This window comes from Diuraphis noxia, unplaced genomic scaffold (assembly GCF_037042655.1).
Source record: "Diuraphis noxia isolate RWA-SAM2 unplaced genomic scaffold, SU_Dnox_SAM2 contig0004, whole genome shotgun sequence".
Taxonomy (NCBI): Eukaryota; Metazoa; Arthropoda; class Insecta; order Hemiptera; family Aphididae; genus Diuraphis; species Diuraphis noxia.
The window spans coordinates 24,709,763-24,724,019 of record NW_028301714.1 but is presented as its reverse complement, the minus strand read 5'-3'; the positions used below and the strand labels follow the sequence as shown (position 1 = coordinate 24,724,019).

General features: G+C 26.2%; 2 protein-coding genes and 1 long non-coding RNA gene across 3 annotated transcripts; 1 reads left to right on the top strand and 2 right to left on the bottom strand.

The window, feature by feature from the left end:
* Window positions 1-1,846: 1,846 nt before the first annotated feature.
* CCT6 (chaperonin containing TCP1 subunit 6) lies at window positions 1,847-7,067 on the bottom strand. Its single transcript, XM_015524783.2, has 11 exons — window positions 6,781-7,067; window positions 5,427-5,490; window positions 4,792-4,926; window positions 4,449-4,734; window positions 4,280-4,379; window positions 4,053-4,215; window positions 3,783-3,962; window positions 3,553-3,700; window positions 2,361-2,501; window positions 2,106-2,274; window positions 1,847-2,035 (listed from the first exon to the last, which is right to left on the bottom strand). The coding sequence occupies exons 1-11, from the start codon at window positions 6,915-6,917 to the stop codon at window positions 1,963-1,965; spliced, it is 1,596 nt and encodes a 531-aa protein (XP_015380269.1). The 5' UTR covers window positions 6,918-7,067; the 3' UTR covers window positions 1,847-1,962.
* Window positions 7,068-7,312: 245 nt separating this feature from the next.
* maf-S (MAF bZIP transcription factor K) lies at window positions 7,313-9,829 on the top strand. The gene is made up of 3 exons (XM_015524784.2): window positions 7,313-7,886; window positions 7,967-8,136; window positions 8,344-9,829. Exons 1-3 carry the CDS (start codon window positions 7,854-7,856, stop codon window positions 8,540-8,542), a joined length of 402 nt encoding a protein of 133 aa, XP_015380270.1. The 5' UTR covers window positions 7,313-7,853; the 3' UTR covers window positions 8,543-9,829.
* A 2,074-nt stretch (window positions 9,830-11,903) lies between these two features.
* LOC149055882 (uncharacterized) lies at window positions 11,904-13,920 on the bottom strand. Its single transcript, XR_016191774.1, has 3 exons — window positions 13,554-13,920; window positions 13,282-13,464; window positions 11,904-12,041 (listed from the first exon to the last, which is right to left on the bottom strand). It is a non-coding gene; the product is annotated as an uncharacterized LOC149055882 (long non-coding RNA).
* Window positions 13,921-14,257: the final 337 nt, after the last annotated feature.

The following is a 14,257-nucleotide window of genomic DNA, read 5'->3' as shown; positions in this document are numbered from 1 at the left end:
TGTCTTTATAGTTAGCAAAATTTTGGCTTGGGAGCTTGGGACTATAGACTATACTATATATTATAACATTTATAACCATTAGTCTATGCTCATTGCTCGGGACGCACAGGTGGTCGGGGCTCCCAGTGCAAACGGTGTTGACTGTAGAGAATAATGATGTCCTCTCTACATTGTGGATAGGTACAGTATCGGCCTGGTAATTAAAGAGCCTCCAAAAATGTTATTTCATAAAATGATAAAACAAGTGCTTATAAGTAGTGAAATATTATATTTTTAGTAAAAACGGGACCCCGGATGCGTTCGCGGCCATGGCCAGACCAATACTGGATAGACACATATTATAATATATAATATAATATATTACTATATTAGTATTAACACCTGTGATACAATAACTATGTAACAGGTTGAGAAATGTGTACCCAACTGTTTTGTTTCTTTATTCTTTCTAGATTAATTTATTGTTCAGGTAATTTCAATACTCTAAAATACTAATACCGTAAGGTAGAAAATTTTAAATGTTTTAAATTATTGATGCCTTATAAAACTGAACAATTATATAATAGTCAATATTTTTACTATTGGTGTATAGAACTTTCAGTTTCCAGTTTATGGCTTCATGAAACTATTATTCAATCAGAAGTATTTCAAACTTCACCTTGAGGACTTCTTCTTATTTTTTTGTCATATTTATTTAATTTGTACAATATGTTAGAAAAATATTTACTATAAGTTTAACAGAAGAATACAAAATAGGTCATGGTGGGCTTGATTGGAGAAGCTATTCAATAATAGAACTTCATGGTCGGATAGTAGTGGTTATTGTACTACATTCAACTATAATAGGTCACAAATTCATAAAGGACTTCTAAATATGTAAATTTAAAGTTGGTTTTCACAATAAGTATCTTGCAATATAATCGGGGTACATTTCTTGATGTATTTGAATATTCTTTAATCATGGCTATACAATATTCAAAGATAAAAATATTTTTTGAGGCATAGCATTTATGATTACAAACATTATTTTACAGTATATATTTTTCCGTTTTTTAAGCTAAAGGTATGTTTAACAATCTTTGATTTTTATTTTAACATTTTTATGAGTTTTCTGTTTTTATATAAGTAAGTGAATATTTTGATATTATTTATTGGTACAGTTAAAAGTAGGCCAATATAGTTAAATGAAATGTACTTGAAGATAGGCGATATTTGGTGACTCAACTTTAATAACAATATGTTAAATTTAAAGATTGTTAAAATTTAATATTTCTGAATGCTATTTAATCAAAACATTAGATGCATAGTTTGTACATAATTCAAACAATTTTTATCTAACAAGTTAGAACACTAATTATAATATTAAATAAAATATTTTTTTTATGGTTAGGGCTTTGACAACTGAGGTTATTAGCCTGAAATTAAATAATAGATTTTTTCAAAACACTCGTTATTTGAATAACCATAATAATAAGAATTATACGAGTCAGAAGTCTATATTATAATGTTAATTAAAACATACACATCTATTTTTTCTATATAATACACAATATAAAAATTTCATTTAATTTTGATGTTTGAATTATTGATTATAGAATAGACTATTCTAAGTCTAAGGTATGAATATTGTATTTTAAAGATTGGCAATCATACTAAGAATTGATAAATTTTGTCACTTTTAATGGATATTGGTAATATATATTTAATACATAATTTAAAATTTAAAATTATGTTTATCTGTTTAGTAGTGAATATACTCTATAAGATAAATCTATTTTGAAAAATAGAAACTATCCAAATAAATAAGATACATACCTCCAAATTATAATGAAATTAAAAACACAAATAATATTTAAAAAAATTTATTAGAATTAAAGTAGAAACTTCATGTTAGAAACTTTTTAGTAATATAAAAATTAGGGTGTAAGCATAATGAAAAAAAAAAAAAATAAACAAGCATTATTATCCTTTGAGTGACGACATACCAGCTCTCATTATTTCATCAACAAGCAACAAATTGCTAGCAATTATAGTACTAAAAAATAGTAAAAAATAAAATAATCATATGTTTTACACCATATATAAAAATATTATTGTTAACTTACCAAGAATTCAGGATTTGTTTTTTAACACAATAATTGTCAAATATTCCAGCATCAACAGGTTGAAGAACTTCACCGCTATCAACATTCACTCCAACTGGACCAACACTTTCTCTGCACTCTTCTTGTAATTTAACTATCATATCTTGGGCGTCAAAACCACTATTGATAGCTAAAATGAGTTAACCATAATATTAAAAGTAAAGTCAAACAAGTTATCAACATTATTCAACTCAAGTTTAACAAATATAAGCTTACAAATGGTTTTGGGTATGATTAACAAAGCTTCAGCGTATGCTTGAATTCCCAAACGACTTTTTCCTTTGATTTCGTCTTTATACTTTTGAAGTTCTTGCCAAACATATATTTCAAAAGCACCAGCACCTGGTACTACAGCACCTGTAATTTAATTTTAGTAATTTTGAATAACCATCACAATGATTTAAATAATTATACTGCCAGCAATTTTAAGGGGGAGGGGGGGCTTTAGGAATAAACTAAATTAAAAAGTTTTTTTACTTATTTAAGATTTAATTTTGTAATAAAACTTAAGTATCAGATACTTATTATCATCATTTATATTATGTACATAATTAATAATTATTTCAAAACAAACAAATAAAAATGTGGAGTAGTCATACTTTGTTATAGCACTGCCAATATTCAGTGACAACCTCTGTTCAGAATTTATGGAATAGTATAGTAGTATAATAATGGCAGAATTCAACACAATAAATATTTTGAAAAAATAACATTAGTACCTATATATTTTGATGTTTTAGAAAAACAATCGAAATATGATGATCACATTATTTTAAAATTCTGATTCTTATATATAAATAAACTTGGAAATAAAATAATTATGAAACTTTGATTACACTTATGTTATTTTTTGTTGTTAATACACAAAAGTTTAAGAGAACAAAATAAAAATAAATTATAATCATTTTTTGGCGAATAACTAGTGAGATTCACATAGATTTGCTTAGTTGTATTGTCATATATAATAATTAATGAAAAAAAAATAATAATTTATAAATGACAACAAAATACCTAAGATTTTTTTTGTCATTATTAATAAAACAATCCCTAACATATGAAAAAATAAATAAATAATCCCTTAAAACTTATTCTTCAAAACTGTTTTGAATGTGTTGTCAACATATAAATCTGCACACGGTTAGTTATGATATGTAAAAACTTTTTGAATAGTTTTCTCTTAATTTATTTCTGTCAAATTAATTACAATAAATGATACAAATAATAGTCGATACGTAAGGTTTAATCAGTCATGTTTACTATTTATTTTGTAAATTGAAAATTGTAATTTATTTCATTACCCTATGAAAAATAACTAGCTTTATGTAGTAATTAATGATTTTTCACACACACTCTCTTAACTTCATAAGTACAATGCTGAATTAAAAAAAAAGTAAATAGTTATAATCACCATCGTCAATGGAATTCTTGATTGCTCTTAAACCATCATGAATAGCATCTTTGATCTGAGTCAATGTATATTTATTAGGAGCTTTTATTAATATGGTAACACTAAGTGGATTTTTGCAATCTTCAACAAAAGTGTACTTATTTTCACCCTGAATATAATTATTAACAAAAATTAAATTAACTTTAAATTTATGGATCATATAATAACTTAAACAACAAAAAACAACATACCAATACATATTCATAAACAGAGCCTGCATAACCAAGCACATCTTCAGTTAAGTCATCAACACTGTTTACAGCAGATCCACCACATGCTAATGATAGACGTTCCATATTACGCCTCTTGGCACGCCTTAAACCAATTATACCTTCCTTTGCCAACATGTCCAGAGAATATGGATCAATACCCTATAATTTTAATGTGTATAGAAAAACTAATTTAAGTTGGACTAATATAGATATAATATATAAATTAATTTAAATCAATACATATATTACCTTTTGATTTATGACAACAAATGATTTACCAGATCCAGGAGGACAGACTTTCCGTTTTAACTCAATAACTTTTTTCACTCTTTGTTCAATAAAATCACGTTCTGCTATTGCCAATTTTTCTCTCTCTTCGGCAGTTTTATAAAAGAACCCAGAATTTACTTCACTGTTAAGAATGAGAATATTTATAGGAAATTATTTATGTTAATAATAATGATTTTTTTTATTACCTTTTTTCATATTCCATACTAACATTACAAGTCAATATGAAAGCGTTCTCAACTTTTCTTGGCATGTCAGGATGTCTTGAACCATGATCAAGAACAAGACCTATGAAAAACGTATTTTATTAGTGTTATGTTTATGACTTAGGTTTTTGATGAGTAAAAATAAATTTACCTCTAACAAGAGTTGTTGCAGTAGATGTCTTATGTTGCATCTCCATTAATTCAACCATGTGTAAATCTATTCCATCTTCACGTTGCACATTTAATACAGCATCAACACATATATCTGCCATTTGATCAGCTAATTTTTTATCAACTTTAGTACGAAGAGAAGTAGTAGCAACATCATACAATCTTTGGCGATCAGGTTTCCCTTCAATTTTAATTTTCTCTAAAAGTTCTAATGCCTTATCTCTGGCTTTAATCATGCCTTCTGTCAATACTCTAGGATGTACACCCTAAAATAAAATTTAAATTATTTAATATTTTTTACTTTATATACTTTTAATGCATACCTCAGAGATTAAGTTTTCTGCTTGTTTCAAAAGTTCACCAATAATGAGAACAGTTGAAGTAGTACCATCACCAGTAGCATCATCCATGGCGGTAGAAGCTCTGGCAATAAGACTAGCTGTTGGATGTTGAATTTGCTAGAGTACCAATAATTATGTGTTTAAAAAACAATTTTAAAACTGATAAAACTGAGGTAAAAATTCATGGAGGGTTATAAATTTAACCAAAATCTACCACTTCTAATAATGTTTATAGATATAATATATGAGACAATAATATGGTAAATGGTATTTACATAGGTTTTTCGGAAATATGGGATTTACAGGCCAGTTTATTTTAATAAATTTCTTTAGTAATAGTATATTATAGGTTAGGCCATTTTAATTTACTCACTGGCTGTGAATATATTAAACTAACATTGTTTAATTTTCAGTTTTCCTAAGAATTAAAACAAAAAACAGACAATAAATCATTGAGCAAATAATATATATTTTACTGTCATTTTAAGTCTGAAAAATTATTTTAGACATTATTAATGTAACATGCAAGGTATTATCTTAATAATAATAATAGGTGTTGAAATAATAAATAATAACTAAAATGTGCAATGTAGGTTGACCAAAAGTATTTATATTACCATTTCATGTAAAAGCACATTTCCATCTTTAGTAATTTTTATTTCTCCAGCTCCGGAAACTAACCTACAAACAAATAATAATAATGTCATTACATACCTAGTTAAAATATTGAAGGTACAACAAATCCTGTTTAGGAGATAGGTAAAAATTGTATATTCCAATTACGATTAAAGATTTCTCTATTTGTGATTCCAATAATTAATTTAGATTCATTACATTTTTTAATTGAAGTTCCTAAATCATCCTAATCCTCTAGTCGCCAATCTAAAACTCTACCTGACAACCCTCCCCGTCGTCTAAAACGAAAATGGCCACGTGATCTTCTAACTAAATAAATCAAAATTTATATTATAAATACATTTATTATGTACAATAAAAATTTAATTTAATCAAAGTTCATATTGGAAGTAGTGTCAATGGACTCTCCCTTCCCTCAAGCCGTCCAGACTGGTAAAAATTTTATATAAATTATTTATTGTATTATGTTATACAGATTGTATATTTTTTCTATTTTAATAAAAAAAAAAAAAAAATTTAAGTTTGTAATTTAACAGTTTTTGTTTATTGAACAGAATTGTTACACCAAGCATCTTCATGTCCATTTTTTTTATTTTGCATTATTTCAAATTCTGTTAAAAAATTATACTTAGGACCAAAATTATCAACATTTACAATTCTAATAAAATTTGCAACAAATTATAGATAACGATTTAACTACAGATTAAATAATAAGCAATGAGTTACTGGCCATTATAGTTAAAACTCATGGATAGTTTTTAAAAAAATCATTTAACACCCATGTAAAATGAGAAATTAAGAATTAAACATCAAAGCAATAAGTATTGCAACAATTAGTTGTTTATTTTTTTTAAAGGAAGGTTTAAGCTTAGCACGCACATTAAGGTGTCTTTACAGATTTCTAGACCATTGTTTAGAGATTTCTAGTTATATTATTAGAAAAAGATACAGAAAATATTCATTTGATCAAAGTATTGGTATGAGTATTTAGATTTGAATAATATTTAGCCAGTGTAGGTAGTTTTAGGTCTTCAGAAAGATTTTAAATTGTAACATACCCTCACAAAAGTTATTTTACATACACATAACATATTACCTAACATTTTATGGCTTTTAGAATAAATATAAATCATAAGTAGTGCCAATAAAGAAGCACTAACGTAAAATCCATAAATAGTTCATGATCAGGAAAATATTAACCTATAATAATTTTTGACTAAGGCAATTATTGAGTACAATAGCTTCTGAAACTATGATCAACATCTAAAAGACTACATATAACTCACAGTAATTATAATATTTATTGAATGTAATATTAAAATCTAAGGTTCTTACATTTTCATAGTTCCTTTTGGTCCTAAATTGGTTTTCATCACATCCTGGATGCCTCTTGCAGCTGAAATGTTCACCGCTAATGCTTGAGCAGCGCGAGCGAATTCCGCTTTAGGATTTAACAGACTTATAGCAGACATGGTGAATTTTCAAAAATTTTCGTAAATAGTTAATAAGTTTTTGTTTAGGAATTTTAAATTTCTAAACTCGTGTTTCGTAAGATTATTGACTCATGTACTAGAACACCTGACAAAAGTAATGGAAATAAGAAATGAACACCATACCTCACGGCAGTACAATACGGCGCTACCCACTATAAACCTGTAGTTAGTGACGATATGAAGTTAACGGATTACGGTAATAATTGTAACTAACATCAGTTAACAAAGAGCTTATAAGTTTTGCCGTGAATAATGGATTTACATCCACCTTGATAGTTGTGAACATCAGCCGTATTTTTATTGTCTTATTCGTCTCTTAATGAAAATAATAAATATTGACAATAATATTTTTTACAAGACTAGATAGATCTATTTAGTCATAATTTTTTATAGTGATGAACTTACAACTATTGAGCTAATGATTTTTGTAATTACTATTTTTGTTTTTACTGAATAGAGTATATTATCATAAATATATCTTTAATCGAGCTTAATACATAGAACTATATGTATAATATTATTATATAGTTCAATGGCTTAATACAACAATTATAGATAACCTTATCTAATCGTGCTGCTTGCAATCTACTTGTCTATGCTTATTGCTTGCAATTAGAAATACTGATTACTGAATAGAGCGTATTTTAGTTACACCAATGACCAATATTGTAGCCACTAAGTCAGTAAAGGTAATGAATAATGATATAGTTCGCAATATCCTGCTATTAATGAGTATGTCTAAAAATTATCTTTAGACCAAAAATCTAAATTATTGACAATTATAAAAATCACGATTCATAGTAGTATTATAATATTTACCTTTTAATATAATTCGCTGCTAAAATCAATAATTTTTTGAAAAAAATTGCATTTTGTTAAGTAATTATCTCAGTGCTCTAATAAATTTCTATTTGAATGAATATGTCTCCTCTCAAAAGAGAATACTTGGTGAGTTTATTAACAAAGACGATTCACACTCCAATAATGTGTAAAAATATAAATTTGTTACTTAATGGATTGGTTTACAGCCACCCCCATTGTCGCCAAGTCCTGTTTTGGATATAAGTGACGATGAATTGGTTACAATATCCGTACGTGACTTGAACCGTCAACTGAAGATGCGTGGATTGACTAGAGATCAAATAGTACGCATGAAACAGCGTAGAAGAACATTGAAAAATCGAGGATATGCTGCTAGGTAATGTTATTAAACTTTGTATAACCTAACCTATACTCTTTTCGTTCCATTCTTCAATAAAACATTGAATAAATTCTTACTAATTTGTCTGTTTCTAGTTTTTAAATTTTAGTATCATTTCTAAAATTATTATTAAGTTGTCTCACACTAAAACTAAGCTTCCATGAAATTCCATTTCTAAAAAAAATAACTTATTTTGCATTACAGTTGCCGTATTAAGAGAATTGAACAAAAAGATGAATTAGAAACAGAGAAATCTCAAGAATATCAAGAGCTAGATGATCTGCAACATTCAAATAACATGATAAGATCTGAAGTGGAAAATACAGTCAGACAATATGAAATGCTTAAAAGATTTGCTGCAACTAATAAAGTTATGTTACCTATAGAACTTCAATCGTTATAACTTATAACTGACATAATTTATATTTTTTGTATTGATGTGGGCCAAACAGTATTCTAAATTTCTAACTTACAAAATTATTATATAGTAGAAAAATTTATAAAAAATGTATTATTTTATGAATTGTAATTTATAAAGTAATTACTATACCTAAAATATATATTACAATTTTAATTTCAGATAAATTTACTAATTTAAATTTTAAGCTAGGTATTTGGGAGTATATACTATTTTTATAGTGCTTAATATATTATTTTAATAAATAAAATATAAAATTAAAAAATCTTGGATTACTATAACAATTGTGATCAGGGGATGGCAACATTTTTACTAACACGGATCATATTTTTTATCAGCTTTTCATTGAGCTTCACATATAAAATTAAAATAACCTTTATTAAAAATACAATTACAACATATATTACTATTATATTTATGAATTGAAACTATCATGTCATGAGTCTGCTTTCATATTGGATGTTGATCTTTATAAAAGTACATTCACGTGATTGTCGCTTTTTCATGAACAATATTTATTTTTTTGAAATTAAAGTATTGAAAATATCTACAGATAACTGCTACCAAAAGCTGTAATCATTTTTCCAGTACAAAATTACGGTTAAAATCTATTTTATAAAAATTTGAATCATTAACTTGAAAAACGTCAACATTTTCTTTAAAAGCAGTCTTATGAACATTGTTGTTTTGTAATTCTATGATTTCTATCAATAAAATGAATTCAAAATCGTTAATGTCAATAGAATAATGGTTGTAAAAACAATTTGACCTTTTTCTCTTGTACATCAAAATCAGAAACTTGTATTGTAAATTAATTTTACAGTTTTTCAATTATATTAAAACAATTAAATTTTAAAATCAAATTTTAATTTTAAACACCATGATAAATATTTTGAAAGTTGTATGTGTGTTTTGAATATCTCTGAATTAGGGTATTATAAAATGTATTAACTATATAGATAAGTATTTTTTTTTTAAATTTAAATTTAATGTTATGTTCCTTCTATTATTATTTTGTATACTATCCATTAGTATGAAGTTGTATAAGATTATAATTTTATTTTCTACTATATTTTACTTCTGTGGTTTATTAGTATAGTTATTAAAAATTATTTTTTTAAAGTTGTCTTGATTTTGTGTTCTTAAGACTTCCGATTACAAGAGGGAAATTGGTTTGGATTTTGAACCTGATCATTTTTTATGTAAATCTTGAATATGGTGTTCCGTGTTAATTTTAATATATTATAAACATTCACATTGGTATGCAAATAATGATTACCAAACAATTAATTTTTAAACCTATAATTAGGAAAAATCTTGCTCGAGCAAGTTTTATCAACTATTATTTTAGTAATAAATATGAAACTTCATTAAATCTAAAACAAAACAATTAACAGTGATAATAATGGTCTAGGACCAGTAATGTATATTCTATTATAAATTTGAAAATATTTGAGCAAAATATTAAATAGTATTTTTGTTTGAGTGCCGGACCCCCTCGTTGATCCATTCTCAGAACAATTTGTGTTTGAAAGTACACTTGTACCTTAGTATAATTCATTTTTAATTACATTGTTGTTGATTAGCTATATATAGGAAAATAACACATTGTATGCTCTATGCATAGGTATGTGGAAATTTCAATGTGTGTTGGAAGACCAAAGAGCACTGAAAGATCTGTTCTAGGTTAAGTTAGGTTAACCTATTCTACCCATTCTGCTTGATTATAATTTAATAGTAAACTCAATTTTAAATTTTAATGTTAAAATGGATATTTTTATAGCTCTAATAATGTTTTTATATTTGTAAATGCTTATGAGAACAGAAGGTTTAAAGTTAAGGATTTTCACAAATAATGAAAAAATACATCACTCATACGTCTAGTTATTTTGTTTGGATGTGAAACTAGGCCACTAAGGAAAAAATAAGTGCATTATGTTTTAAAGAAAAGTACCTATTGTGGAGAATTTTTATATTACTGGTGAATGGAGGCTAAGAATGAACATAAAGCTAGAAATGTTAATGATGTGGACATATTACTAGAAGAGGAAACATACTATGAGTTGGGTTTAGAGGATTGGAGGAACCAAAATACATTGCTACATGCAGTAATAAGGTAGCAATCTAGGTTGAATCTATTGAATTGTTTGGAGGTGTCTCTAATAAGATTTTTAGCAATGACCAGAGAAGGATGTAAGATGGTCTAATTGATGTTTATAAGAACTCGAAATTATGTGTATAGGGTAAATCATGGGTTCTCAATCTTTTGAGGTCCACGCCCCCTTTCAAACTATTTTAAGAGTTCACACCTCCTCCCCTTACTACTATAAGATTGATGTATGCAAGTATGCATAATATTTATAACGTTGTACAAGACTATTAGTGTAATCGTAATATTTTTTTGCGGGTCACCAAAACTTGTTCTTATCGCGTCGAGTGGTGGTTTTTCATCGAAACAATGCTTCTATTAATACCCAGAATACTAAAGAGCATACATTTATGATTTGCATAATCTTATAAAATCGTAATAATCGCTCGGTATCGGTATATATCTATTGATCAACACACCGGCAATGCACGGCGTAGAAAACGGCAACGTTTTCATTTTTCGTGTTTTTTTTTCAACATTTTCACGCCCCTCTCCCTGAAATTTTGTCGCGCCCCCAAGGTTGACAACCCGTGGGGTAAATAATCAAGATGTTATGTATTATATTGTACCAACTTCAAGTTTACTTAGTCAATAATGACATTTGTCACTTGAAAACGGACAAACTCGAGTTGGGTCTCAGATTTTAAAAACAGCACGAGTTGGGTCCTGGTATACTTTATGGAGTACATTAGTTGGGTCCCGGTATATTTTATGCAAAGGTGGGCAAGTTAATGAAAATAATAAACTAAAATAAATTAAAATTAAAGTTAAGATATAAAATAAAATAAACTTGACTCAGTAAAAAATTTTATTAATTCTTTTTTCAAGTCATAATATTCATAAGTCATAAATTGAACGAGTATTTTGGTTTGTATAAACATTAACAAAGTTAAACTTTACTGTTGTAAGCATAAAACTTATTATTATAGTACATACTACATTATTACTATTTAGTATTTACTAGAAAGTAGTTATAGGCCACATCTATACAATAGTGATAGTAATTATTAAAACGCTTTATTAAAATAATATACAATATATTCAGTTCCGGTGGAAGGCTATTACCGCGGACCCAACTCGTGTTTTTCTTAAAGGGATCAAATGTCTCGGGACCCAACTCTCGTTTCCCTTGAAAACTTAAAACAATATAATTTTGATATTAATAAAGATATTTTTAAAAGAAAGAATAATAAAACATTTCATAAAATATAGTTTTATTTAAAAATAAATAATTTATAAATAAAAAAGTCAACATAACAAATAAAATCTAAGAGTATAAATATTATTTGAAGCTTCTTGTAAGCTTATCTGTGTGGTAGTCATAAGTAATATTAGCTGAAAATAAAATAAAATAGTATTAAAAAGGTGAACATTATTTTAGGTTAGTCGTAAGTAATGCCTTATGTCAGAATTCATGACAGAAAAGGAGAACTTAAGGTTAAGGCAACAATATGAATAAATAATAATAACTAATAAGTGTTGAGGGTTTTATATTTGCATATTTATAGGTTAATAATAGGGAAATTTGAAATGGAAGAAAAGTTAGAGTAAAGAAGACATGGTAGGTACGAATCGCGGAAAAAAAGTCCTAAGCCTAAAAAGTCCGAGATAAAAAAGTTCGGTATAATATTATATTATCAAAAAAAATCAATGATAATAATTATAATATATAGGTAAATAAATATAAAACAATCAAAATAATTAATCATACAAATAAAATATAATTATATATTAAAATTATTTCTTAATTAAATTAAGTATTCATTTTTCCTTTTACCTAATTATATGACGTACCTATATCGGACTTTTTATGTTTCGGACCTTTTGGTAGTCTAACGGTAGGTACACATTATGTGCCAAAAATTCTTATTACTAAAGTCTAAATGTCATGTCAAATTAATGTTAACAATAAAAAGTAAAAGTAAAATGGAATAATAGTTTTGTAGACAGTAGTAAAAATATAATTTAAGGTAACTGCAGTATCTATAATTTCTCAATTCACTTCTGCAGTCATTTCTTTCATTTGAATCATTAGAATTACACTCTTTAAATTATTCATGTTACATCTCATAAATTGAGAATTGACTGTATTTATTGTATTAAGAGGACGCTATACCCGCATGTGTTGTCTCTGTCTTACAAGTGCGTAACATAACAAATTTTACACTCAGTAGATCTCGTTTAGCTCGGTGAGTTTAATATTTTAAGCTAATTTACCTTTTATAAAAATTAAAGGTAGAAGCTCTTGATAATAATGTTACCTTTAATTTTTATAAGAGGTTAATTCATTTAAAATATTAAACTCACCGAGCTAAACGAGATCTTCTGAGTGTAAAATTTGCCATGTTACGCACTTGTAAGACAGAGACAACACATGCGGGTATACCGTTCTTTTAATGTAATAAATACACAAGATCATACATGTTTGGATTAAGTAAATTACTGATAAATAAATGGAATTGTGCGACTATAATAGTATTCAATATTATTCAATAATATTATATAAGTTATATTTACCAAAAAAAGGTTTCAAAATGATTGGGTCATGCAAAATATGTTTAAAAAAGAAAAATACCAATAAAATGTACGATGTATTGATCAGATTGCCACTGTACAGTGATTTTGTGAATAACATAGTTAATGAATTCTGTTTTCTGTCCACTGATTTTTAACAAGAGGGTAAAGATGTTGTCCAGTATAGTAAGCAATACATTTTTATCATCAGAAAATTGTTTTCCATTGATTTGATACAGGAAGTCTAAAGAAACAAAATAGATTTAACTATAAGCAATTGCATTTATAATTAATTACTCAATAAGAACATATTCAATATATTTTTTTTTTCACTTGAGAGTTCTGGTATCATAAAAAAACAAATATTCAGTTGTACTTGGTACATTAAACTCTAAATTTTCATTATCTATTACAATGGTTTTAATAGAAATATTATTGACATAGAGTAAATTGTTGTATATCTGTTAACTGAAAAATAAAATAATTCTGAATTTAAATATTGTATACAACTTAATCAGACTATTAAAATAATATAATAATACAATTGCCTTACAATAAGTCAAATTTGATTTATTAAATTTAATATAAAAATAATTTCTTCAAACTGTCAAACTTTTGGAATTTTTTTTGAATCAACATTTTTATAGTTAAGTTTTTGTTTTTTTCCACTTCAATTTTGAATTGTTGAGAGCAATTGTATATAAATAATAAGTTATAAAATAATATTATACAAAATTAAAACTTATTCTGTTACAATAGTAATTTTACTTACATAAATAATAAATTAATTAATTGATTTTAATACATTTTGACATTGATGTATAAAAAAAATAGCATAAAAATGTTTTATTTAAAAACTATAACACATTTCATTATTTAAAACATACTTACATAATACTTACATAATATAGACGAGAACCAAATAAACATATTTTATGTAATGTTTAATGATGTTGTAAATCTAATATGAATTAATCCTTTAATAGATAACACTACAATCAACCAAATGATTAGATTATAAATGAATATTAAACATA